The sequence below is a fragment of the Delphinus delphis genome, chromosome 15, assembly GCF_949987515.2.
Source record: "Delphinus delphis chromosome 15, mDelDel1.2, whole genome shotgun sequence".
In the NCBI taxonomy this organism is placed as follows: Eukaryota; Metazoa; Chordata; class Mammalia; order Artiodactyla; family Delphinidae; genus Delphinus; species Delphinus delphis.
In genome coordinates, this window is record NC_082697.1 from 45,339,688 (window position 1) to 45,365,426 (window position 25,739).

At 39.0% G+C, this 25,739-nt stretch overlaps 1 protein-coding gene across 1 annotated transcript in view; it reads right to left on the reverse strand.

The window, feature by feature from the left end:
- The window catches only part of XRN2 (5'-3' exoribonuclease 2), an 80,689-nt gene that overhangs the window by 28,198 nt on the left and 26,752 nt on the right, over positions 1–25,739 (reverse strand). Inside the window, exons 14-24 of the mRNA XM_060031292.2 lie at positions 22,453–22,497; positions 20,642–20,773; positions 14,746–14,864; positions 11,465–11,600; positions 10,106–10,213; positions 9,917–10,006; positions 8,695–8,767; positions 4,560–4,643; positions 3,407–3,504; positions 2,675–2,754; positions 1,366–1,422 (exon numbers count right to left, since the gene is read on the reverse strand). Coding sequence (XP_059887275.1) covers positions 1,366–1,422; positions 2,675–2,754; positions 3,407–3,504; positions 4,560–4,643; positions 8,695–8,767; positions 9,917–10,006; positions 10,106–10,213; positions 11,465–11,600; positions 14,746–14,864; positions 20,642–20,773; positions 22,453–22,497 — 1,022 coding nt within the window. The remainder of the gene's footprint in view (positions 1–1,365; positions 1,423–2,674; positions 2,755–3,406; positions 3,505–4,559; positions 4,644–8,694; positions 8,768–9,916; positions 10,007–10,105; positions 10,214–11,464; positions 11,601–14,745; positions 14,865–20,641; positions 20,774–22,452; positions 22,498–25,739) is intronic.

Sequence of the window (25,739 nt, forward strand, 5' to 3'; positions counted from 1 at the left end):
ACAGTGGATACCAAACAACACCAAAGGCCATTTCAGGCTCAGAAATCACCACCACCATATCATCATACAAACAAAAACTCCAGGATCTGTCAAGTTTGTAACTCTTCCCTTGCGCAAGTCTCTATCCTAATTAGATAGTTAAGATGAATTAACTATTTCTAGAGGGCTGTGAAGGAAGACCCTTGAGAACATGCTGAGAAATTGAGGAGCACAGCAAACAGAGAGGACAGGTGGGAGTTAACTGGCCTGAAGCTCGGCTGGGAGCCAAAGACCCCAGGGGTTAATACACAGAGTCCACACTGGCTCTGCCGCAGCCAGACTGTTTGTGGTGGGCACAGCAGCTTGGCTTACGGTTCTGAATCCCACCCTTAACAAAAGAGCCCACAGACAAAGAGCCAGGACGAATTATGTGCAAAGATAAACTAAAATTGTGGGTAGAGATAAATAAAGGCAACTGGTTTAGGAAGATTTTCCAAATTCACAATGGTTTTCTTTACGTAAAAGCCTTTCTAGAATGGCAGTTGCTCTCTAAAGCCATGAAAGACAGGAAAATAAACATGCTTATACGTCACAATGAGAAATCTAAGTAAAATCCAAAATATTCCCTGAGAATGAGAGAAATAAAGGAGTATTCAGGAACAGCTTTTACAAAATCCTTGAATTACTAGAATATTTGCCCTACTCTCATCTAAAGACTGAAGAAAACAAAAACATAAACCCTGCCATCAAGATTAGTACTTACATACAACAGTTACATAAATGAGTAGTAAGTTTGATTTTTATCTAAATAGCTATATTATATTTTACATACTCAGTAGAAAATGCTGTCACCATTGAAGAAATGAAGTATAAGTTTTCCAGATAGCAGAAATTAGCCCCTTAAGTTTAAAATTGTTGATAAAAAAATTCCACAAATTCGTCTATCTCATCTTAACCAAAATAAAGTATAGTAACAGTTTTGTTTTTAAACTCAGCAGGGCCACGACCATAAATGTAATAAATAGTCTTACAATACGGTGAAGCTGTGTGGGCCTCTGGGGTGAAGAGGTCTGTTTGCACATACACAGCAAACTACTCCTGGAAACTCCTACTTTCTGCCTCCCACTTTTCTAATCCAGGAAGAATTAGAGGTTGTTAGGGGAAACCAGAAAGCAGAGAAGCAAGCTTGTTAAATCAGTAACCTTAACAATATACATAATTTAAAGTCAAGAGGCTCTACTAGGAGGTCTGCAACACAGGGACTCTCCAATCTCAAAGCACTGCTGGAATAACAGCTACCATTTCCCAGTGAACCAGTCTTCTTAAACTTATCTGCAAGTTCAGAGCTGCATTCTGGGCAAATGTCAGCAGTTTGGGGAAACTTACCTGATCGCAGCGTTCTGTGTCAGATCCCTTAACATGGGAACAGGAGAACATACTATTCTAAAAAGAAACAAGAGAAGAACCATCTATTTGTGAATCGTAACCTTTTGGATAAGTGGAAGCAAGATGTTGCTATGTTTCTGAGGAAATCATTAAAATGCACCAGCAAAACAATATAATCGTATATATCTTTAAAAAAGGGCCTTGTCTTCCTTGCTTGTAATCTCACTAACAGAAAACAATTATGGGCAAAGGGCTTTTATCAGAATTTGTAAAGAATACCTACAAACCAAAAAGGGGGAGGTGGGGGGACAGATAACTTAACAGGAAAACAGAACAGGTATTTCATAAATGAGGAAAACCAAATAGTTAAGAGATATACCATACAGCATTCAATTTCATTAGTCATCAGAGAAATACAACTGTCAACCCCAAGATCCCAACAAGCATCCACCAAATTGACAAAACGTAAGGTCGTGACAATCCCAAGAGTTTACGAGAACAGAGCAACAGGATCTCTCACAAACTGACACAGATTATAAAACAGTATAATCACTTTGGAAACCCCCCCGATATTATCTAGAAAAGATGAAGATACACATATTTTATGACCCGCAATTCTATTCCTGGATCTATATACCCTTGAGCAGCAGTTCTCAAACTCTGATCTCAGAGCCCCTTTACACTCTTATCAATTGAGGACCCCAAAGAACTTCTGTTCATGTTGGTTATATCTGTCAATATTTACCTATTAAAAATTAAAACTAAGAAATTTTTTAAACACTAATTTAAAGATAAGACTAATAAACCTACTATTGAAAACCTAATAAGACAATTTAGTAATAAACCTACCATTAATTTATATAACATTTTTATGAAAAAAACACTATATTTTACAAAGCAAAACAAAAACAAATGAGAAGAATGTTACTGTTTTAACTTTCTTTAATACATGGCTTAGTATCTATCTTAATAGCTGGATTCTGTTATCCACTTCTGATTCAATCTCTTGAGGTATCACACTACATTTAGCCTCTGGAAAACTCCACCATACACTCAAGGGAGGAAAAGAGAAAGGCAAACAGCATCATAACACCTTAGTATTATTATGAAAATAGTTTTGACCTTGCGGATTGCCCCAAGAGCTGGGCTTTGACCCCAAGTCTTTTTTTAGTCCAGGGGTATTCTGTTGTTGTTTTGTTTTCTCACTACTTTCTCATTATTACTAGAAAATGAAACATTTAGGCAACAAAGTAAAAATGCTAACTATACATCCTCCCAATCGCTTCAATTATATACAATGAATACTTACTGATCTGGAAGAATGGCTTCTTCATCCAAAGAAAACTTTCCTTGAATCCCATGGCATAGTTCAGGTGGTACATCCACTGACTGTGGAAAAACACAGCCCTGATTATACACCCGAAAGACTGGAAAGCAGGAACTAAAACATATGCTTGTTCGTCAACGTTCACAGGAGTAACATTCCTAACAGCTAAAAGGTGGAAACCACTGAAGTTCCCATCAACAGATGAGTGGATAAACAAAATGTAGCGTATACACACAATGGAATATTATTCAACCATAAAAGGAAGGAAATTCTAACACAAGATGGCTGAACCTTGAAAAATTATGCTAAGCCAAGTGAGCCAGACACAAGAGGACAAATACTACTGTATGATGCGACTTACGTGAGGTATCAAGATTAGACAAATTCATAGAGTCAGAAAGAAGAAGAGAGGTTACCAGAGGCTGGGAGGAGGGGAGGATGGAGAGGCAGTGTTTAATGTTGTTTAATGGGTACAGAGCTTCTGATGGGGAAGATGAAGTTCTGGAAACGGACAGTTGGTGGTAGTTGCACAACTTTGTACATGGTCTTAATGCCACAGAATTATACACTTAAAAATGCTTGAAATGGTAAATCATGTTTATATTTTACCAAATTTAAAAAGGGTATTCCTGATTAATTAACTAGGTATTCCTGATTAATTAACCAAATAAATATACTGTTTAAAAACACTTCATGTTGGAAGGGAGACCGTACCTCTGTGGAACCTGTCTTGTACAGCTCTAAAAGGAAGTCGTGCAGTGGGTGATGTTTCCCCACAAATAAGACATCACCTCCAAGACTGTTTCTTCTAGCTGGGGGGAAAGTAGGAAAAGAATAAAGATCAAACCATTGTATCTGCAAGAGCAATTTTTATGACAACAAAATTAAAAGATGCATCTAAATTTTAAAAACTTAAAAGTCTGTGAAAAATAATTTAACAATAGGTCTAAATAGGTGATATGTCTCTGCAGAAGAAAAAAAAACTTTGATGATAAGGTTTCAAAACTCAATGACTATCAAAAAAAATACTAAAATATACCTGAATTATTATGGGATTGCAAGATAAGGGTCAAAGTTTTCTTATTTATACAGAACTCAATTTCTTATTATAAGAAACAAACATTCCCTGAGAAAACACTAATTTTATCATCTGAGAACAAAAATTATCCTAAGGATGGTTAATGGAGATATTATTTCTATAGGTTTGTTACACTGGTATTAAATAAATTTTCCAATTGAGCCCGGCCTTGCAATTTCCCAATATTTTAACTGTCAGTATTAATGACAAAATCCTACTTTTTGTGAAAAATAACATTTCAAGTTAACACTCTGAGAGCAAATGCTTTTGACTCAACTTAACCTTCAAGCAAAGTTATTGTTATTTGGGGGGTAGGGGAGGAGGAAGGGAAGAAGGGAGATGGAGGAAATCTAATACTTATAACTTAAAAGTTTCATTTAATTACTATTCAATTTACAGGTAATAAATTTTAAGAAACAAATTTAACTTTTGTTACAAAGAAGTAAAATCAGTGATTTTGCCCCCTTTGTGAAAAATTCACAAATGAAAAAAAAAGGTCTAATATTTTCTTTTTTTTTTGCGGTACACGGGCCTCTCACTGCCGTGGCCTCTCCTGCTGCGGAGCACAGGCTCCGGACGCGCAGGCTCAGCAGCCATGGCTCACCGGCCCAGCCACTCCGCTGCATGTGGGATCTTCCCAGACTGGGCACGAACCCGTGTCCCCTGCATCGGCAGGCGGACTCTCAACAACTGCGCCACCAGGGAAGCCCAAAAGGTCTAATTTTATAAGGAAACGTGAAGTCTGTGTCCCACAGACTCACTGCTGACTGAGTGGGGCGTTGGCCTTACTCTCTTCGGGGGTGAGGTCCGGGTACACCTCTTCCAGGGCAGCTCGCAGTCTTCGCTCATCCACGAACGGCAACAGAGCCACACCTGGGGACATAAACGCACACCAACCGCCCAGCTATTAGGGTCACCTAAATTCCAACTGGTCCAAATGAACATTTCTAGTAGAATATCCCTGCTAATATAAAAACATTTGGGAACTGAACTCTAATCTTTAGCCAAAATTCAAATGTAGAAGAAAAAATTCCAAATTCCCCACCCTTAAAATGGCTCATATGGAAAACCATGTTTGATCTTAACTCTGTGATAATAAAATTTTTAAATTAAATGAACAAGTGGCCACCTAGACACCAGCCTCTCTCTGTTCTCGCCCTCCTTACTAGATGCCCTCGGGCAAACCAGTCAATCTCCCAAAGGCTTGGGTTCATCCTTTCATCTTTTTAGGACCTTGGTTTCTTCTTTTGTACAGAGATCATTCAACAAAAATACTCAGAAGTTCTGTTTAACTAGAATACTTGAAATGACTCCTGCAGCTCTAAAATTGCATAATATTCTGTTATATTTTAAGACCTAATAATTAACTTACACACACAAAAATTTTAGACACTTGTTTGCTTAAATTTTAGGGGCGGGTAGAACAGATGATTATTTTCAGGTTGAAAATTGTCCCCTGGAGTGTGCTAGAATTGAAATCATTGCTTTATCTGGACCCATGTGCATAATCTTCAAAGAAGCACACCAGTAATACGATATCTATTACTAGAAAAATATACGAAGTTATTGAAGCATAATAAGTGCTGCTGTATACAGTAAAAATAGTATTTTGGCCAAATAAAAATTTTAAGATAAATAGCAAAGAGAAATGTTAAATAAAGCTAAATAATTTTGAAACTACTCCCACTCAAAACTGCTGTATTTGTGATATTTTCCCTTTAAAATGATGAGAAATGAAAGGTTTCCAAAGCTGTCATTAATTATTTAGCTACCATATTTTCAAAGTTAGGAAACGTCTTCAATTGTACTACAAGTAAGGAGAATACCTAGTTGAGAATACTAACTTCTAGTGTGAATTTTATGGGGCCTAAAAAACTGGTAAACACTTAGATGGAAAAAACCTAGAAAGTTGTTCAAGTGGTAATTAGTCATTCACTTAACAAAAGTTATAACATGAAAAACTACAACATTATCTAGCTTTCATTTTCTACCTACTAGACTTAGGATCTAAACAAATTATCAGAAAGACTTTCCTACAATATCAACTCCAGAAGCTAATTCCAAACAGTAAGCAACTTGCAGTGCTAATGACAGCCATATGGTTAACAAGTAACAAATGAGCCCTACTGGCCAAGGGAGGAAGGAACGCCTTACACCCAGGTGTGACAGTGGTAGTGCTTGAGAATGAGTTGATAGTAAAAATGAGAGTAGCAGCAGCTACTTTTTTCTGAGCACCTATTTCCTATGTTACATGCTTTGGTTCATTTAAACCTCTCAACAGCCCAGAGGCAGCCCAAATAGTGGTAATATTTAGTTAAACACAGTGGTCAGACTCTCTGGGTTCCGATCTTAGTTCTGACACTGTGTGACTCTGATCAAATTACTTAAATTCTCTGTTCATATATAAAATACACAGCATTCGAAATATCTATGCTATATTATTATTTTTTTTAAAGAAGATGTTGGGGGTAGGAATTTATTAATTAATTAATTTATTTTTGCTGTGTTGGGTCTTCGTTTCTGTGCGAGGGCTTTCTCTAGTTGTGGCAAGCAGGGGCCACTCTTCATCGCGGTGCGCGGGCCTCTCACTATCGCGGCCTCTCTTGCTGCGGAGCACAGGCTCCAGACGCGCAGGCTCAGTAGTTGTGGCTCACGGGCCTAGTTGCTCCGCAGCATGTGGGATCCTCCCAGACCAGGGCTCAAACCCATGTCCCCTGCATTAGCAGGCAGATTCTCAACCGCTGCGGAATCAGGGAAGCCCTACGCTATATTATTATATATAATAATTGTAAGTACACATGGTCAATAAATGTTGGAAAAATACCCAGATACATTTTATCATCTATCACTTTAAGATGTACTCAACTTAGGCAAGAACTTAACTAAGTATTATCATTACTTTCCATACGATTTAAAGATATGTATGGAGAAAAAACTACATCTCCTAACAGTAGTAAATTTTACCTCAAGAAAGGTATGTTCTTGCTACAGAGTCTAATAAATGAAAATATTTATATAAAATATAAAAATATTAAAGGTCTGAGTTTAAACCCATGCTAAAATTCATCTGGAATCTTAAGGGACCCCAGACAGCCAAAAGAATCTTTAAAAAGAAAAATAAAGTTGGAGGACTCACATCTCCTGATTTCAAAACTGACTACAAAGCTACAGTAATTAAAACAGTATGGTGCTGGCATAAGACAGACATTCTGACCAATGGAATAAACAGCCCAGAAATAAACCATCATATGCACTCAAATGATTTTCAACAAGGGTGCCAAGACCACTCAGAGGGGAAAGGGCAGTCTCTCCAACAACCGGTGGTGGGAAAATGGATATCCACATGCAAAACAATGAAGTTGGACCCTTACATTACACCACATACAAAAATTAACTCAAAATGGCTGAATGTCCTAAATGTAAGAGCCAGAACTATAAAACTCTTAGAAGAAAATGTAGGGAGCAAGCTTCGTGACACTGGATTTGGCAGTGATTTCTTAGACACCAAAAGCAAAGGCAACAACAACAAAATAGTCCAACAAAAATTGGACTTCATCAAAATCAATAATATATAAAGTACACCTATAATAAAACAACAAAAACCCAATTCAAAAACGGGCAAAGGACCTGAAAAGACAATTTTCCAAAACAAGATACATAAATAGCTAATAAGCACATGCAAAAAGAAATGATCAACATAATTAATCATTAGGGAAATGAAAAATCAAAACCACAGTGAGATACCACTTCACACCCATCCAGATGGCTACTATCAAAAAACCAAATAAATATTGGCAAGGGTGTGGAGAAACTAACTGATGTGCACTGCCTTACTTTTCCTCTAGACAATTTATACTACAATGATAGTCAGCAAGTCATCTGCATGTTTATATACTTACTTATTCATTTAACGAACACTTACATAAATAACTTTACTTATTTTTACTTTAGTACTTCCTGTTCTCCTATGCCTCCTCTCCCTCTGTGTGACTCCTCTACAAAGCATCTTCAAAAACAACCTAAGTCCCCAATCTTTTTACCTATAACACAATATGCCCACAGAGTACAACACTTGCACAGCCCCAATCAACGGGTTGCATTTCCCACTATCATTCTGTTAAAGTAATATGAAATTCCTGTTACTACATAAATCAAAAGTCAACCCTAAAATCTCATAATTATTTCAATTGGTAAATTATTATTTATTCCCCTTTTCCTCCACAGTTCTCTTTGAGTTATTTTACTGGTCTCTGTACCCCAGAGAATAATCAGGGAAAAAGAATGAAAGCATGGTATTACCAAACATGCTTATCATTCTAGAAAAATATATGGTGGAAGAAGAGGTTAAAATGATTTGCTGAAAGGGACTTTGGTGTGAAACAACAATTGGCTTACTGTGTGAGAGGCATTCTTGTGTTTTACTGTCATCACACATTTTTTGAGTGGGAAATATCACCTTACATTTAGTACTAATTTTTACTGCCATCCTTTCTACAAAGTCTGTGAAAAGAATGGAATGAGAAAATAATATACACATAAATAAGAAATAAACTAAGTATGATTAATGTTAAGTATGTAAACTAAATTTCTAATACATTTTTCAAAAGTTTCCACAGAGTGTAAGTAAATCTCCACATGGACACTCTCATGTTTCTACATTGCTCAGCAATCTCACAAGGCGTCAGTGACTGAAAGGAGCAAGTCCCAAGTCCCGTTAATTAATCACAAAGGAGATAAAAAATATGATTAATGTATTTCAACCCATTTATTGTTTACCACAGTGTGACTATTAAAATATCAATCATTGCTAATCCCAGTTTGGATGGCAAAATATAGAAATTCTTTCATCCCATAAATCACGTTTGTGCACAGCTTTACCAAGAGAAAATTATTTTAACGAAAAGGAATAATGTCTAAATTTTACCTTGCCATGCATACTTCTTCCCATTCAAATCAACAGCAAAATCTTCTGGGTAGAAGTCAATTATACTAGAATCCTATACCAGGAAGACAAGTAAAGATTCAAAAAGTGAAGTCACATATTTCTGTTACAAAGAATTGGACATAACATTTGATCACGTTATCATGCCTGATAAGAAAATGAGCATCCTTTCCTTTTAAAAATGGTATTCCTTGGGCTTTCCTGGTGGCGCAGTGGTTGAGAGTCCGCCTGCCGATGCAGGGGACACGGGTTCGTGCCCTGGTCCGGGAAGATCCCACATGCTGCGGAGCGGCTGGGCCCGTGAGCCATGGCTGCTGAGCCTGCGCGTCCGGAGCCTGTGCTCCGCAACGGGAGAGGCCACAACAGTGAGAGGCCCGCATACCACAAAAAAAAAAAAAAAGTATTCTTTAAATTGCAGGTCTAGTGAAACAGAATTAACTAATAAATTTATTTATTTTTGGCCATGTTGGGTCTTCGTTGCGCACACGGGCTTTCTCTAGTTGCGGCGAGCAGAGGCTACTCTTCTTTGCAGTGTACGGGCTTCTCACTGCGGTGGCTCCTCTTGTTGCGGAGCACGGGCTCTAGAGCACAGGCTCGGTAGTTGTGGCACACGGGCTTTGTTGCTCCATGGCATGTGGGATCTTCCTGGACCAGGGCTCGAACCCATGTACCCTGCATTGGCAGGCAGATTCTTAACCACTGCGCCAGCAGGGAAGCCCCAACAATTATATTTTAAAAGAGGGGAAAAAAGGCATAATTATAGAGGAATTTTAAAGCAGACAGCTGTGGACCCAGTGTAGAGTGAAGAGCTTACTTACCCCACCTCCCAGCTGGGTCTCACTACTCGCCCACAAAACCAGCTGGGAGGGGATTTCAAGCAGGCCAGCCTTAGCTCTAGCAGCCACCACACAGGCTGGAACAACCAAAAATAATAGCTTACAGGTAGGCTGAGAATAAAAAAACTGTTCTAAGAATTTCTCCCAAACACAAATGATTTTTTTTTTTTACTAAGTTGGGTCCTGATGGCCAAGGAAAGCAGAAAAAGAATAAAGTGGTGAAAAATATACGGAACTCAAATACTATTACTTTTTTTCCTGCACTTCGCTCTCTTAACTATGAGATGCAAGACGAATTGTGGCTAATGTTGGTAAAATGTACGACAAAAATCCAGTTACCAACACACTCAAAATACTAAAAGACTCACGGGATCACTCATGAGCTTCCGCCATGATGGAGGTAGAAAGTTACCACTTGCAGCTGGAAAAACCCCCATAAGTTGTTCCAGTGGTTTAAACTGTAAAAAAGAAAAAAAAAAAAACTTTAGCATACAACACACAATTTTTATCTAAGCCAAAATTCTATAAATTTTATGGCTCTAAATAGTTAAGCTTACCGGTTTGGTACCCTTCTCAAAATCAGAAGCCATATCTGCAATACCTTCAAAGTCTGAAGCGAATGGTGCATAATGGAATGGATAATACCACTTCCAGGACGCACAACCCTGCAATCATTAAAAACAGCAAACCCAAAAATCTATGTTAATGATATACACAGAAAAAAACAAATAAAAATTAGACTGTTAACCTATATATTCTATTTATAAAGCACGACTTCTAGTATATATTCCATGCATTAAGTTTTTCCATGAGTCCTAAGTTATTTTGATTAAATCTGAACTTTTTACTTCGTATCAATGGCCCCTTGATTTAAAAAATACTGCAAAACACCTTTAATAATCAGTAGTTAATACCAAACTTTATATTCACAAACACAATTTGGTGAAGATTTTTATCCTTATAATGTGTTTGGTGGCATTTCTTTCAACTCTAGAGCTGCCATCATCAAATAAAATGAAGAGCAGCTGCAGCTGACACTTACTGAGCCTACAGGTGAAGAAGGGACATCACTGTGATTGAGAGTAAAACAGGCAAAAGCTTCATCTTACTATTCCCTATATTTTCAGGGAAAACTTTATCTTCATTATAAAAATATTTAAGTAAGCCCATCAAAACGGAAACAAGTTATACTCATAGAAAAAAGAAGTCTCCCTGATATATGTTTTCACTCTGTGCCTGGTGAATTAAAATCCTGGTAGGAGTAAAACATGAAATTAAAATATTTTATAGTTGATACTCAGCACATTAAATTACTTTCTACTTACTAATTTCAGATCACACCAAACTGAACTTGCTTCACCTCCGAGCACAAAACCAGATATTAACTATCTGTGTTACAATCCCCATGTCTACCTAACCTCTCATCAATCTGACATCCCAATTATCAAAGGCTTTAAGTCAGATACAGATGACTCCAATTAGAAAGCACTTCAAGTAACATCACTACCTTATACAGAGGAAATGGTATCATTCAAATTCCTTTCTAATTCTTAATAGTATTTTCCAGGCTTTGTCCTTTGTTCAGTCATTTAGTGACTATCTATTAGTTCCTCACTTATTTTTTTATTCCAATTAAAAAAACACTACACTTTAGTCATTTGAAAGACAAAGTATACTCAACCATACTCCCTGGTGTTGAAATCTTTTGACACAGCAAAAAAATAGCTTTGTTTATATATTAACACCTAAGGAGCTTTAGAAACAAATATTATTCAAAGTAATGAATTTCTAAATAGGAAGCTTAAAAAGAAGTCTAGGTTTAATCTCAGAATACAGCTCAATAATACACATTATTATAGAAATTATGTTCCTAAAATGACTAACTAGAGATTTAGAGGAAAATATTCTCTTTGTACCTGGTAATAATATCGAAGAACCCAGCAGAGTCCTTCAACGTAAGACTGCACAACTTTACGTCGGAATTTCTCATCAGCTGCATCAACATCAAATTTGTTTTTGTAGTACCGCTGTTTCCAACCAGCTTCCCATAACCTACAAACCAGGCAAAGCCAGTGTATGCTGAATTAATATGGTAACTGTCTACCTGTTTATCACCAAATCAATTTATATTTAATGTCCAGGTGAAATGTAAATGAGTTAAACAGTAATGCTAACAAACACGGTTTCATTTAACTATTTCTAAAAAGTCCGCTTTCACAGGATTTATTACCAACTTAAAGAGAGTTAAACATCAAAAACTCAAACACTGATTCCAGTAAGAGCATTATAAAACTACATTTAAAAAAAGAATAATCACTTATGCTAAAGTAGATACAGAACACTTGTTTGCTCGAATTTTCATACTGTTTTACATGCTTTTTGATTGTGGAATAATTCTAAAACTACATTTTTTTTTTTAAATTAACTTTTTGGCTGCATTGGGTCTTCGGTGCTGCGCGCGAACTTTCTCTAGTTGCGACGCGTGAGCTTCTCATTGCGGTGGCTTCTCTTGTTGCGGAGCACAGGCTCTAGAGCTCGCAGGCTTCAGTAGTTGCGGCATGTGGGCTCAGTTGTTGTGGCTCTTGGGCTCTAGAGCGCAGGCTCAGTAGTTGTGCACAGACTTAGCTGCTCCGCGGCATATGGGATCTTCCCAAGCCAGGGATCGAACCCATGTCCCCTGCACTGGCAGGCGGATTCTTAACCACTGCGCCACCAGGGAAGTCCCTAAAGCTACACTTTAAAATTTGCTGAAGATATTTTTATATAGTTCAAGTTCCTCAGTTTGTTAAAATATATTTAAACTATACAGAGAAAGTCAATTAAATTACTTAAAAAAAAAAGACTTGCATGGGTAATTCTTTTAAAGGTAAAAAGTGATTTATAAAAGAATAATCTAGAAACCAGGCAGAAATTATATGTATAACTAACCTACTCTCCCTATGCTTGGGCCTCTTTGAGCTAAGAGTTGAAGGGAAGGACACGCATGCACATGTACACACGTATGTATGTATGTATGTATATTCTGGTAAAACTTAGAAGCAGGTCAATTAATTCACTAAGTTATCATTAATCACTGGAAAATACAATGTGAAGAACCACAAAGTACTCATTTCTCATTCTCCAAGAGATGAAAACATCTTCTTAAAGGAACACAAAGAAGCCAAAAAAAAATTTTTTTAATTAGCACAGATCAAGAACACCAAGATGATTCTACAGTAAGGCCATTTTCTACCATGTGCCAGAGCTTACAAATTAACTGCAGTCATGTTTCAGAATACAGGTATGCCCTGCTTTTCAAAAGTTCACTTTACACCACTTTGCTTTTACAAAAGACTCTCATTAATACCTGTTTTCTCTAATAGAAAGAAATGCAGAGATTTCGCTTAAAAAAAAAAAAAAGGCAGAAAATGGGAATCTCGTTTAGCACGTTTGTTTTCAGCGTGCACCCCAGAAGGAGTGGCCCCGCCAGCCCCTTCCCCAGGAATCACACTCAGCGCCTTAGCATCTGCCGCCAGAGCTGTGAGCTGTGTCTGTGAGCATCTGGGCTTTATCTCCATTTATTTTGTGCAGCAAGACGTGACCTAAGGTAACTCCTTCTTTACGCCGTTTCGGCTCTGAAAGATTTCATAGGCCCCATCCACTTTCGGATACTGGGGGAAACCCGCACATATTACCAATTTTAATTTCCCGCATACACAAAGGATTCACAGAACATCAATCAGGAGAACTATCCTCTATCCATGATGTGGATTATCACCATTTTACAGAAAATATGAACAAAATAAATGCTAAGAATCCCAAGCATTTCTTGAGAAGCATTTCTACCTTGATTATCCCCAGCACCTGAATTAAATAATAAAGTACTAAATAAATCAAGTTTACTATTAAGCTAGTATTGATCATGATGACCTCAGAGTAAAACAAAAGATACTCTAAGAGGAAATCCACTGTTATAGAAGCAGAGGATAAAAACTCAGGTCAGGTAAATGTTCGATGACCAGTCATCACAGATATTAGAATCTAACATCACAGAACATTTCTAATTATAAACACACCACCCACATCCTATATAAGAAGCACGAGATATGGACCACCATTGTTTACTTAACTCTGAACTATATCATTTTTGCTAAATTCTTAATGAGTTACATTTATTAAGACTGTTGGCCTTTTGCACTTGGAGCCCAGGATTGAAACCTAGATTTAATTACAGGAGAGGCTGTTAATCTTATTATATGATGATCTCCAACTTCTGGACAAATTAAAGAATCAAAGTTTCCCATTATAAATGTTAAGTATGGGACTTCCCTGGTGGCACAGTGGTTAAGAATCCACCTGCCAATGCAGGGGACTCGGGTTCGAGCCCTGGTCCGGGAAGATCCCACATGCCATGGAGCAACTAAGCCCATGTGCCCCAACTGCTGAGCCTGAGCTCTAGAGCCCACGAGCCACAACTACTGAAGCCTGTGTGCCACAACTACTGAAGCCCATGGGCCTAGAGCCCGTGCTCTGCAACAAAGAGAAGCCACCTCAGTGAGAAGCCTGCACACCGCAACGAAGAGTAGCCCCCACTCACCACAACTAGAGAAAGCCCACGTGCAGCAACGAAGACCCAACGCAGCCAAAAATAAATAAATTTTTTAAAAAATAAAATAAATGTTAAGTATACAGCTACAGGGAAACTTCTCTGTCATGAAATATAACTATGCATATACAAGTCTGTGTTTTTTTAAAAATATACATATTTATTTCTTAACCAAATAAGTTCTACATATTTCATCTTGAGGAAGAAACTTTTCAACTAAGAAGATTAAAGCAAACCATATCAAGTATCCAAGTGTAACTGAACTTTCTGGGTTAAGCAGCTTGAAAATGTAATCTCCACGCAGTGACCTTCAGATCACACAGTCAGAGCTAAACACCTCATGCCCAGCCCATCTAGCACCCGCTCTCAGAGGGAAAAGTGGCTTGGAGGACGAAAACCTGCATACTAATCTAGATACTTAGGTTTAACAGCTATAGCTTACACATCTCACTGGAATTTACTGACTATTCTAACCCTCCACATTAATTACTTGTGGATAAAAAGATCACAGGCAAGCATCTGAAGGCACTGCTGCTCTGAGCTAATAGCATTAATTAGACCGCCTCTATTTCAGCAATTTGCTAACAATGTGCTACCAAAAAATGGCTTCACCTGACGTTATCCTCTGGCTCAGGTTCACTGTCACTGTCTTCCACTTTTCGCTTAATTCCTCCTCTCGGAGATGGGGAGCCATCAGAAGTGAAACTCGCATTAGGAGACACTGAAGGACTCTGCAGGCAATTATGACATTAGAGAGGAAGGACTTAATTATTCATTTCACATAAGAAGTTACATCCAACTGCTACTACCACCATGCTTCACGGTAATACATTTTTTAAGGCTGTTAAATAGATATTAGTAAACGTATTTAGAAAGCACAAAGACTGATCTTGGCCTATTGCACTTCCCCAAAAAAGAGTAATATGGTACCAAGCTTCCTATGCTTAAACTCAAAAGAATCTGAACATTCTTAGGGTAAAAACTGCTTCAGAAGAAAAAAGAAAAATTTAATTTTATAAATTTAAAAAATTAATACTTAAATATTTATTTTCTTTGGTGATTCGCTGATCTTATGAATTCACGATCACTTTCCACCAATCAAACAGCAAAACGGTAAAGGGGGAAAAAGATAAATAAATAAATTAGTAATACATAAAATAGTCAAGCGGGTGAAAATAAAGTTAAATGGTATGTGTTCAACCTAGTATAACCACTCTGGAAAGCAACAGTTTAGTAATAAGGCTCTGCCAGATAACTGTTAAATTATTTTACATACACTATTTTAAAATTCAATGTACAAATAAAAATCTATTGGTCATCTTAGAAAAATGCACATCTTATTAGTATTTCAAAGACTTGGATACCACTTTAAATTCAGTATTATCTCTTCCCTTTGTACTTAACTCAACGAAGATAGGCACACCCTACAGTATTTTAATTTTAACTAAAAAATTAAAGTCTTCTGCAACTTTAGTTTTATGTTAAATGACCAAAAACACAAGTGGCAAAAAAGGTTTTCATAGTAAGGGTTTTGTTCTATTATTCACAATATATTAGATATTTTGAGTAAATTGAATTTTTTAAATTGAGAGCTCAGGAGGCTATTTTGTTGATACTATAATTAGCATAAAGGCAGTTCATACCACAGGCTAAGAAAGTTTGTTACAACAAAGCAAAATTATATTTCACATAGAGCTTATAACACTTTCCTTTTAAAAACGTATAGTATCAATTTTACTCATGATATCGTATGGCCAATACTGTCCAAAACCCCTCACAAAACCCAGTAAAAAAATAAATCCAGGAAGGCACTGTTGCACTGGGAAAATGAGATGGGTATTTTCAGTCAGACAGACCCGGGTTTGAAATACCAAACCAGCCTTTCTCCGTGTATGGCCTTGGGCAATTTATTTAACCTGTCAGCCTCAACTTGAAATGGAGATGCTACTGTTCTCTATCTTAACAGATTACTGCAGGGATTAAACGAAACACCACATGTGGAAGATCAATAGCACACCTGACTCACTAAGTCATCACTTTTATTTTTAAACCCCACACTGATCCATTTGGATTAAATTATGAAGGGAAGTTGGGTAAAAAGCAAACTTTCCCAAATTGACAAAATATAAATTCCATCTTTAGATAACAAAAATAATATACCTTCAAGGAAAACACGAAAGGCGGGTGTCTGCTCTTTAATGCTAACCCCCCCCCACTGCTCTTTTCTCCTCTCCCTCTACCAACAAAAGGATTCCTTCCTAAACATACCAGATTCATAACTAGTCATAAAATTTTTTTTAAAATGCTGTTTTGTAATCATATTCTGTTAATTGAGAATGGCTGCAGATATAATGAAACCATACTTCAGAATGCAAAAATTAAAAACACATATTTATGAAGAAACAGAAGCCGTCTGATAAAACACTGTCAATGTTCACCGTCAGCAGACATTGGTCATGTACTGCAGACTAACACGCCCAAACAGCTCAAAAAAATCAATAAACAAAAATAAACAAAAACACACCAAAAGAGCAAAACTCCATAACTTTAAAGGCCCTCTTTAACTGAACTGGTAATATGCCTTCATGATTACTTTAAATTCAGAACATTCTAGATGAAAATCCCTCTTTGCAAAGACTCCAAAAGAAATACACTGTCAAGAGGAATTAATACAGGATCAAATAAGCAACGTAAACACCAACCTCCCCACTCTCACTCCCCTGGGAGACGTTACTAATCAACAGTGGATCTGGTTCTGTGGAGCCGGACTGTAATACTGCAATCCTTCTCAGGGCAATCACAGGTGACAAAGTTTAAACCTACTGCCTCCCTGACATTAAGAAAAAAGCATTCTATCATATCATCAATATGGTGTTTGAGAATGCCAGTCACTTTCAGTTCCACTCTGTGGGGACTGTAGTCACTATGATCTTAAATGATGGACATCAGCTTTTTCTGTTCTACTCAAGTGTCTCACTGCAATCCCTTTCACTGACCTTCCACATCTCACTCTGTATAAGAAAAAAAAATCAAAAATAGATACATGTACATGTATACGTCTGGCCAAAACGTTTGTTGGTCTTTTTCCATTAAGATGGCTCTAGTAGCGCTCAGTTGTCTTTAACTTCATTTGAAACAATTTTCTTTTCTTTTTTATGGCTACGTTGGGTCTTTGTTGCTGCACGCAGCTTTCTCTAGTTGAGGTGAGCGGGGGGGGGGGGGGGGGGGTGGGGGGCTACTCTTCTTTGCGGTGCGTGGGCTTCTCATCGCAGTGGCTTCTCTTGTTGCGGAGCACAGGCTCCAGGCGCGCGGGCTTCAGTAGTTGCAGCACGCGGGCCCCAGAGCGTGTGGTCTTCAACGGTTGTGGCACATGAGCTCAGTAGTTGCACCTTGTGGGCTCTAGAGCATGGGATCAGTAGTTGTGGCGCACAGGCTTAGCTGCCCCGCAGCATGTGGGATCTTCCTGGACCAGGGATCGAACCCGTGTCCCCTGCACTGGCAAGCAGATTCTTAACCACTGGACCACCAGGGAAGTCCGAAACAATTTTCTTAGATTGTATTGTGACAGCTGTCACATCAGTGTGCATTTTAAAAAAAACATCAAGATTGGTGAATTTTTGGGGCTTCCCTGGTGGCGCAGTGGTTGAGAGTTTGCCTGCCGATGCAGGGGACACGGGTTCGTGCCCCGGTCCGGGAAGATCCCACATGCCGCGGAGCGGCTGGGCCAGTGAGCCGTGGCCGCTGAGCCTGCGCGTCCGGAGCCTGTGCTCCGCAATGGGAGAGGCCACAACAGTGAGAGGCCCACATACCGCAAAAAAAAAAAAAAAAAGATTGGTGAATTTTTGTGTAGCCATTTTAATATTGAAGATGGAAGAAAAAAGCAACATTTTTGGCATATTATGCTTTATTATTTCAAGAAAGGTAAAAACACAACTGAAACGCAAAAAAAGATTTGTGCAGCGTATGGAGAAGGTGCCGTGACTGATCGAATGTGTCAAAAGTGGTTTGCGAAGTTTCATGCTGGAGATTTCTCGCTGGACGATGCTCCACAGTCGGGTAGACCAGTTGAAGTTGACAGAGATCAAATCGAGACATTAACTGAGAACAGTCAATGTTATACCACACGGGAGATAGCTGACATACTCAAAATATCCAAATCAAGCGCTGAAAATCATTTGCACCAGCTTGGGTATGTGAATCGCTTTGATGTTTGGGTTCCACATAAATTAAGTGAAAAAAACCTTCTTGACTGTATTTCCACATGTGATTCTCTACTGAAACGTGAGGAAAACGTTCCGTTTTTAAAACAAATCGTGATGGGTGATGAAAAGTGGACACTGTACAATAATGTGGAACGGAAGAGATTGTGGCGCAAGTGAAATGAACCACCACCAACCACACCAAAGGCCAGTCTTCCTCCAAAGAAGGTGATGTTGTGTATGTGGTGGGATTGGAAGGGAGTCCTCTATTATGAGCTCCTTCCGGAAAATCAAACGATTAATTCCAACATATACTGCTCCCAATTAGATCAAATGAAAGCAGCACTCGACGAAAAGCATCCGGAAAAGACAGGAAACGCATAATCTTCCATCAGGATAACGCAAGACCGCATGTTTCTTTGATGACCAGGCAAAAACTATTACAACTTGGCTGGGAAGTTCTGAGTCATCTGCTCTCTTCAGACATTGCACCTGTGGATTTCCATTTATTTTGGTCTTTACAAAATTCTCTTAATGGAAAAAATTTCAATTCCCTGGAAGGCTGTAAAAGGCACCTGGAACAGTTCTTTGCTCAAAAAGATAAAAAGTTTTGGGAAGATGGAATTATAAAGTTGCCTGAAAAATGGCAGAAGGTAGTGGAACAAAACGGTGAATACGTTGCTCAATAAAGTTCTTGGTGGAAATTAAAAATGTGCTTTTATTTTTACTTAAAAACCAAAGGAACTTTTTGGCCAACTATATATAAGTGAATCATTTTGCTGTACACCTGAAACTAACAGAACATTGTTTTTTTTGTTTTGTTTTGTTTTTTAACTAATTTATTTTGGCTGCATTGGGTATTCATTGCTGCATGCGGGTTTTCTCTGGTTGCGTCGAGCAGGGGCCACTCTTTGTTGCAGTGAGTGGGCTTCTCATTGCGGTGGCTTCTCTTGTTGTGGAGCACGGGCTCTAGGTACATGGGCTTCAGTAGTTGTAGCACATGGGCTCCATAGTTGTGGCTCAGGGGCTCTAGAGCACAGGCTCAGCCATTGTGGCGCACGGGCTTAGTTGCTCCGCGGCATATGGGATCTTCCCGGACCAGGGCTCGAACCCGTGTCCCCTGCATTGGTAGGTGGATTCTTAACCACTGCGCCACCAAGGAAGTCCCAGAACACTGTTAATCAACTATACTCCAGTATAAAATAAAAATTAAAAAAAGAAAACAAAACTCAAACAGAACAAAAAAAACACAACAAAAAGGCAGGCTTCTTCTCTTGGGAGATGCAAAACCTCATTTCCCAAATTCCAAATCTAAGGTCCTAAAACTTCTAATTGTGAATTTATGGGAATATAAATTCAATCAGTCTCTTGATATGGCAAAAATTCCACATACAGGATTGCCCTATAAAAAGGGATTTTATCATCAATAGGATAACTAATAGAAAAATAAAACTTAAATATCCAAACCTATGCAATTTCCTTGCATCTATCATAGTAAAAGTTTACATAGTATCTTTTCTCCCTTTATAAAACTCTCTCTCTCTCATGCCTACTAGCCTGAAATAAGCAATAGCTTTATCTGCTGTATGTGTGTGTTAGTTCATGGTCTATTCCCTCACCCCTGCTTGCTGTCTTGCCGTGTGCTCTGAGCTCTTGGTCTTCTGTCAATACAACAGGAAGCTAATGGACAGAGTAAAGCCTTGCTGGCTGAAATGATCTGCTCACGCAGCTTGGATTACAAAGTTCAAATAAGGAGGGATACCATGAGGCAAATCCATTCTGAGTTCGGTAGTGAGAACTACCTTAAAACACATGCTCGGATCTATTCTATGACTGAGTTGGAGAGGGAAGCTTAGTCAGTAAGGAGTATCTGTATTTAACAGACTGAGGAATACCATTCTGCAAAATGCCCATAACTGATCCCTGGAAGGAAAGGGGAAATTAGGCAGCAAAACCCTCCCTTGTCTCTCACGCCAGAGACGTGAGACATTTGGATGTCCCCTCATGCTTCTAGCACCATCACCACTGTACCTTTGGGGGAAGAGGGAAGCACTGTGGCCCATGTGCATTACAGAGACACTGCAGCCACTTAGCCAACTGTATTTACATGCATTTTCTTTCTTTTCACATCATTTAGATATTTTCATATTGATAAAGAATTTAATAGAATTAAAAATATCTCTCAAGGCAAAAGAAATTGAGAAAAACTATAAAAACAACCCCAGGCTAAATGATCAAATTCACACACAACTACAGGGGCATCTGATAAGTCACCACCCTTCAAAGCTACATAAAAGTGAGTCACTTACAGAGTTATTCTGCATCCTCATTTCATAGGCTGCTTGTCTCGGATTATGGGCTACTTGAGATCCTGGTGAGTTTCTTGAACCAAGGGCATGAGGGGTTAATATTCCACCAGGAGAGAAAGATGGTTGATCTCTCTAACATACATGGAAATAAATGAATGTAGAAATTAAAATTAAATCACAACACAGTTAGATGACAGGAAGAAAAGAGGGCAATAGAAAGAGTCCCCACTGTAAGCACTTAAAAGACGAAATGGATTTCTGTTAACATGACAGGGTTGTCTACACTTTGATATAATGGTAACTTACCCTGTAAACAACCGTTTGTAATAGTAACTCTGCTCTAAAAGTACATATAATTCACTGTTCTGGTATATACACGTGGAGTTTGAGAATGCCCGTCACTTGCAGTTCCACCCCGTGGAACTGTTCAAGTCTCATTAGGCTGTTCTACTACGTTTACTTACAATTTCTGAACACATTCAAGACATAATTTTAGGCAAATAAAAATAACAAATAATAAATAACTATAACATTTACCTTAATGGTAAAAAAAAATAAGTCAAGAGTTTAACTTCTACTCAGGAAATACAGCTTTTATTTACCCTTCACCTTGCTAGAATTTAACTCTTTATTGCCAATTAATTACAGCTATACTATAGCTATAGCTATACTAGGTGACGGTTGTGGCTGACTGATAAACAGATGTTTTAAAAACAGACATTGACTGAAAGGAAATAATAATATATGGTACAAACTATTATATATAAAATAAATAAGCTACAAGGATATAATGTACAACACAGGGAATATGGCCAATATTTTATAATAACTGTAAATAGAATATAACCTTTAAAAAGTGTGAATCACTATTATATATACTATACTGTACATAATATACTCTAATCACCTGATTATATAATATTATACATCAAATATACCTCAATTTTTTTAAATTAATTAAAAAAAGGAAAAAAAATAAAGTAGAAACCAAATATGCTCCTCCCAATCTAAGTGGTTTGCAACTACCTGCAACAATAAATTACTCTTCTCCCTTCTAGGTTCCTGAAATTGCTCAAATCCAATAAAATATGATAATAAGAGGCAGTCCCTCAACTCCATGAATTTAAAATCCAGGAAGGAAGACAACATTCACCAGAGATAAAGGAAAGGACTGCTCAACCTGGACCACAAGCAGAGGCAGCAAGGGAGGCCGTGGAGAAGACAAGGTGTGCGGGGCTTGGAGTAGGAATCTTCTGGAGCAGCCAAAGGGGGGCAAGGCTCTAGGTCAAGAGCAACATGGTGTATTTAGAGGACAGCAGGGGAAGGGCTGGAGGCCAGAATTCAACCAGGCCACGGTGCACTCTGCAAGGCAGACTGAGAGAGAACTGGATTCTGAGGGGACTAAGGGGTCACTGGTGATTTCCGAGCAGAGAAACAACAAAGCTATGGGTATTTTGTTCTAGGAAGATTAACCTGACAAAGATATAGACAGAGTATAGTGACTTGTAAGGGGAAACGAAGGGTTGACTGCTTTTATTACAAAAACAGTATCTGATTATCGTAAAAAAACCCTCTTCAACAGCTAAATGCAACCTGCCCCCTCCTGCCCATCAAGTGTTTCCCTTCAGACTCCAGAGAGCTTAGAAAGGACTTCTTTAAAATCAATACCAGGCAGGAAGGCAGCTGGGTGGGCGCCACGTCCCTAACCAACTCCCAGCCCCTAAGGAATAAAGAGCTATTGTAATGAACATCTTCCTCCCAAATCGTAAACTGATACCATTGCCAGTCTTATGATATTAGCTAAAACTCACCTTCATTCTCTTTCTTTTTTCTTTCTGTCGTCTTCTAAAACTGTCCTAAAAGTATAAAATCCACATATTCTGTCAAATAATTACACAAAAATGTAAGAGTTAAACATTACCAGGAATGATTTGGGAGACAATTAAAGTTTTAAAGGAAGACCCCAGAAACCTAGGTACATAATTAAACCAGGCAATGGACTGTATGTTCAAAGTGCTGCTTATCAGAACTGCAGATGGATAGAGAGCATTCTAAATTGAGTTTAGATACAATTTAAAATGTTCCTCAAATTTTTTTTCAGGTAGTTTTTAACATCATTTCAGGAAAGAATGCAAGAGTCATGACAAGGACCCTTGGTTTTTCCCTGGAGTGAACAGGCTGCCAATAATGGAGAAGATACACATAAGTAAGAAAACAATTCTTTAAGTTGTAGCTGAAGATAGTTAATAATGAAGATGACAATTTTTAAAAATCAACACGACAATTTAATAATGGGCCTCTATTACCTAAAAAGGGCTGGACAGTTTCTAGCGCTGTCACATGTGTGGCACAAGTGGGTAAAGAGAGCAGTGGGGCTCTATGCAAACACTACCCACCAAGATTGCAACAAGTCAACCTAATGAAAGAAGGAAGAAAATTCAGATGTCTATACTGTTTATTCTGGGCCAGTTAAATTCACAGGAAAGCGTCCAGTCTGCCTTGATTCTTCCCTCCATTCATTTTCAAAATGTAGCCATAGTTTCAACTAGACAGGATTTAGGGTTGACCTTGCTCTCCCCCAGGTGAGCCACTCAAAGGCCCCCTTTCCCCAGAAAGCACTCCTCCCACGCCTGCATTTCTGTTGAGTGTCCAGGCACTGAAACGACAGCTAAGGTGACCACGGCAGGTACTATACTGACTGTCACCCTACTCGCAGCACTTCCACCCACAACAGGACACCTAACGAGATGTGAGCTTTGTGCTTTCTGCAGGAGGGGCTGAATGCTGGATACATGGGGACCTACTCCTGAAAACCTCCTAAGACGTGAACACCACCCACTTCTCTGATGAAGCTTTGCCCCTGTTGTTAAGGAAACGTCTCTTATCTGACCACGACGACTCCTTCTGGAATGGTGCCCTCTGCACTGGGCTGCCAGGACACCACACTCACCTGGTTCTTTCACTCCTGCTGCTGCCTTCACTCAACAGCCTCCCAGCCCCCATGCTGTCCCTGTAACGCTGGCGCCCCTCCGGGCCCGATACTTGGACCTCCCCACTTCCCTGCGCTCACAGAAGGAATCCTCTCGTCTCATGACTCTCCAGCCAGAGCCTCTCCCAACTCAACACCCCCACCCTCACGTCTCAAGCTTGACGTGTCCAAAACAGAACCCCACCCCCAGCCCTGCACCTCCCAGTCTTATCACAGCTGCTCAGACCAGACCGTCTTTCATCTGCTCAGAAAAAATGCCTTAGAGTCATTCTTGACACCTTTCCTTCTCTCACACCTAGGATTTCATCCCCCATTGGTTCCTGCTTCAACACGTTCAGAATCCAGCCACCTATTCTCACCTTCACTGCCACTGTGCTGGCTCCCCTGGATTATTGCAAAGGAGCCTCTTAACTGGGCTCACTGCTTCTGCCTTTACCTCCATACAGCAGCCACAGTGATGGCTTTACAGTACGTGTCAGATCTGTCACTTTTATGCTTCAATGATGCAGACTGAAAGCTGAAGTCCTGTCAGTGACCTAGAGGGCTCTACCAGACCCATCGTCTTTCTGACCTCTTCTCCTACTCGCTTCCCTTTGCTTCCTCTGCTCCCACCACAGTGGCTCCCGGCTCCTCGCTGTTCTAAACATCCTGCGTATGCTCCTGCCCTAGAGCCTTTGCACGGACTGTTCCCTGTCTGAAATGCTCTTTCCGCACACATCTGCCTGGCTCACTCCCTCACATCCTTCAGGTCTTTTCTCAAAGCCATCCGTCAGTGAGGCCTTCTCCAGCCACCTTTTCTAGGGTTGCAACCTCCCCAGACACTTCCTGCCCTGCTTTAGTTTCCTTCATGGCACTCAGCACTCTCTAACACCCTGCACACTACACTTCGTTTTTGTGTTGATTGTCCATTTCCCCCTGAAGAATGTTAGCTCCATGAGGTCAGAAATTTCGTCTGCTTTTTTGCTTCATTTTTTGTTGTATCAGTAACGCTCAGAATACTACCTGACACACGGTAAACAAGAAATATTTGCTGAGTAAATGAACATTTGCAAGATGAAAGGCAAACATCAAAACTCATTAAATAAAAACTATACATTTCTGACCTAACTGTTCAATTTTAATAACAAATATTGATGTATTCCTATTCTACTATCTACTTTGCTATTTTTAAGGGAGGTGGCTGCGTAAGCAGAACAAGTCCACCTGGACGGACCTTACTGATCTTTAATCTTTTTGTGTGCTATGAATTCCTCTCGAAATCTGTCAAAAGCCGTGGACACACTTCCCTAGATACTTTTATATTGAATTCCCCAGACACTTCCCCACCAAGTGAGCCAGATACTTTTATATTGAATTTCCGAGGGTTCATTAATTTCCCCAATGCCCAACCATGCTAACAGACATCATATGATGTCAAGGACACCAAAAAAGATCCAAAGCTGTAAAACGCCCTCTCTGCCAGGCCAGCTGGAAACCACATGACATACTTAAATCTGAAGCACTTTGGAGTCTATCAAATCCTATACATCCAATTCTAATGCCAAATACCATCAATATTTAATAGTACAGAATCTGCTAAAGCCACCTCAAAGGACTTGTCTAACATGAGATTTTTACACCAAGTAGTACACAGTTTATATAGTTTATTCCTTAAGCAAAATGGCAGCAGTTCGAGTGGAGCCACTGTAATTGTTGAAGACTTAGTTAAAAACGGCTGTTCTGGTAGACATTTGATATCCCAAAGTTAGTTATTTGAATTTTACATGTGAAGATTATCAAATACCAAAGGCTTTGAAAGAATGCCTACAGTCCACTCACTGTTACACAAAATGGTACCCAAAGTTCTAAAGAAGAGGCCCCTAACTACAGTACACAAAACTGAAGAGAACATAAAATCTTGTCAGAGACAATGACATGTTTTAATCTGTTAGGAAATCGTGACACAAGGTAGTGATATTATGTTGCTATTTGCTCACAAGAGCCATGTGACTTGTAGAAAATCAGTTTCTAAGCGCTCTCCTCCACTTGCTCTCTGCTCATTTTACCCACTGCTGGTCTCCCTGGCGACTCCCCATGGTCATCCTCCAGCCCACTCTGCCTCCAGGCTGC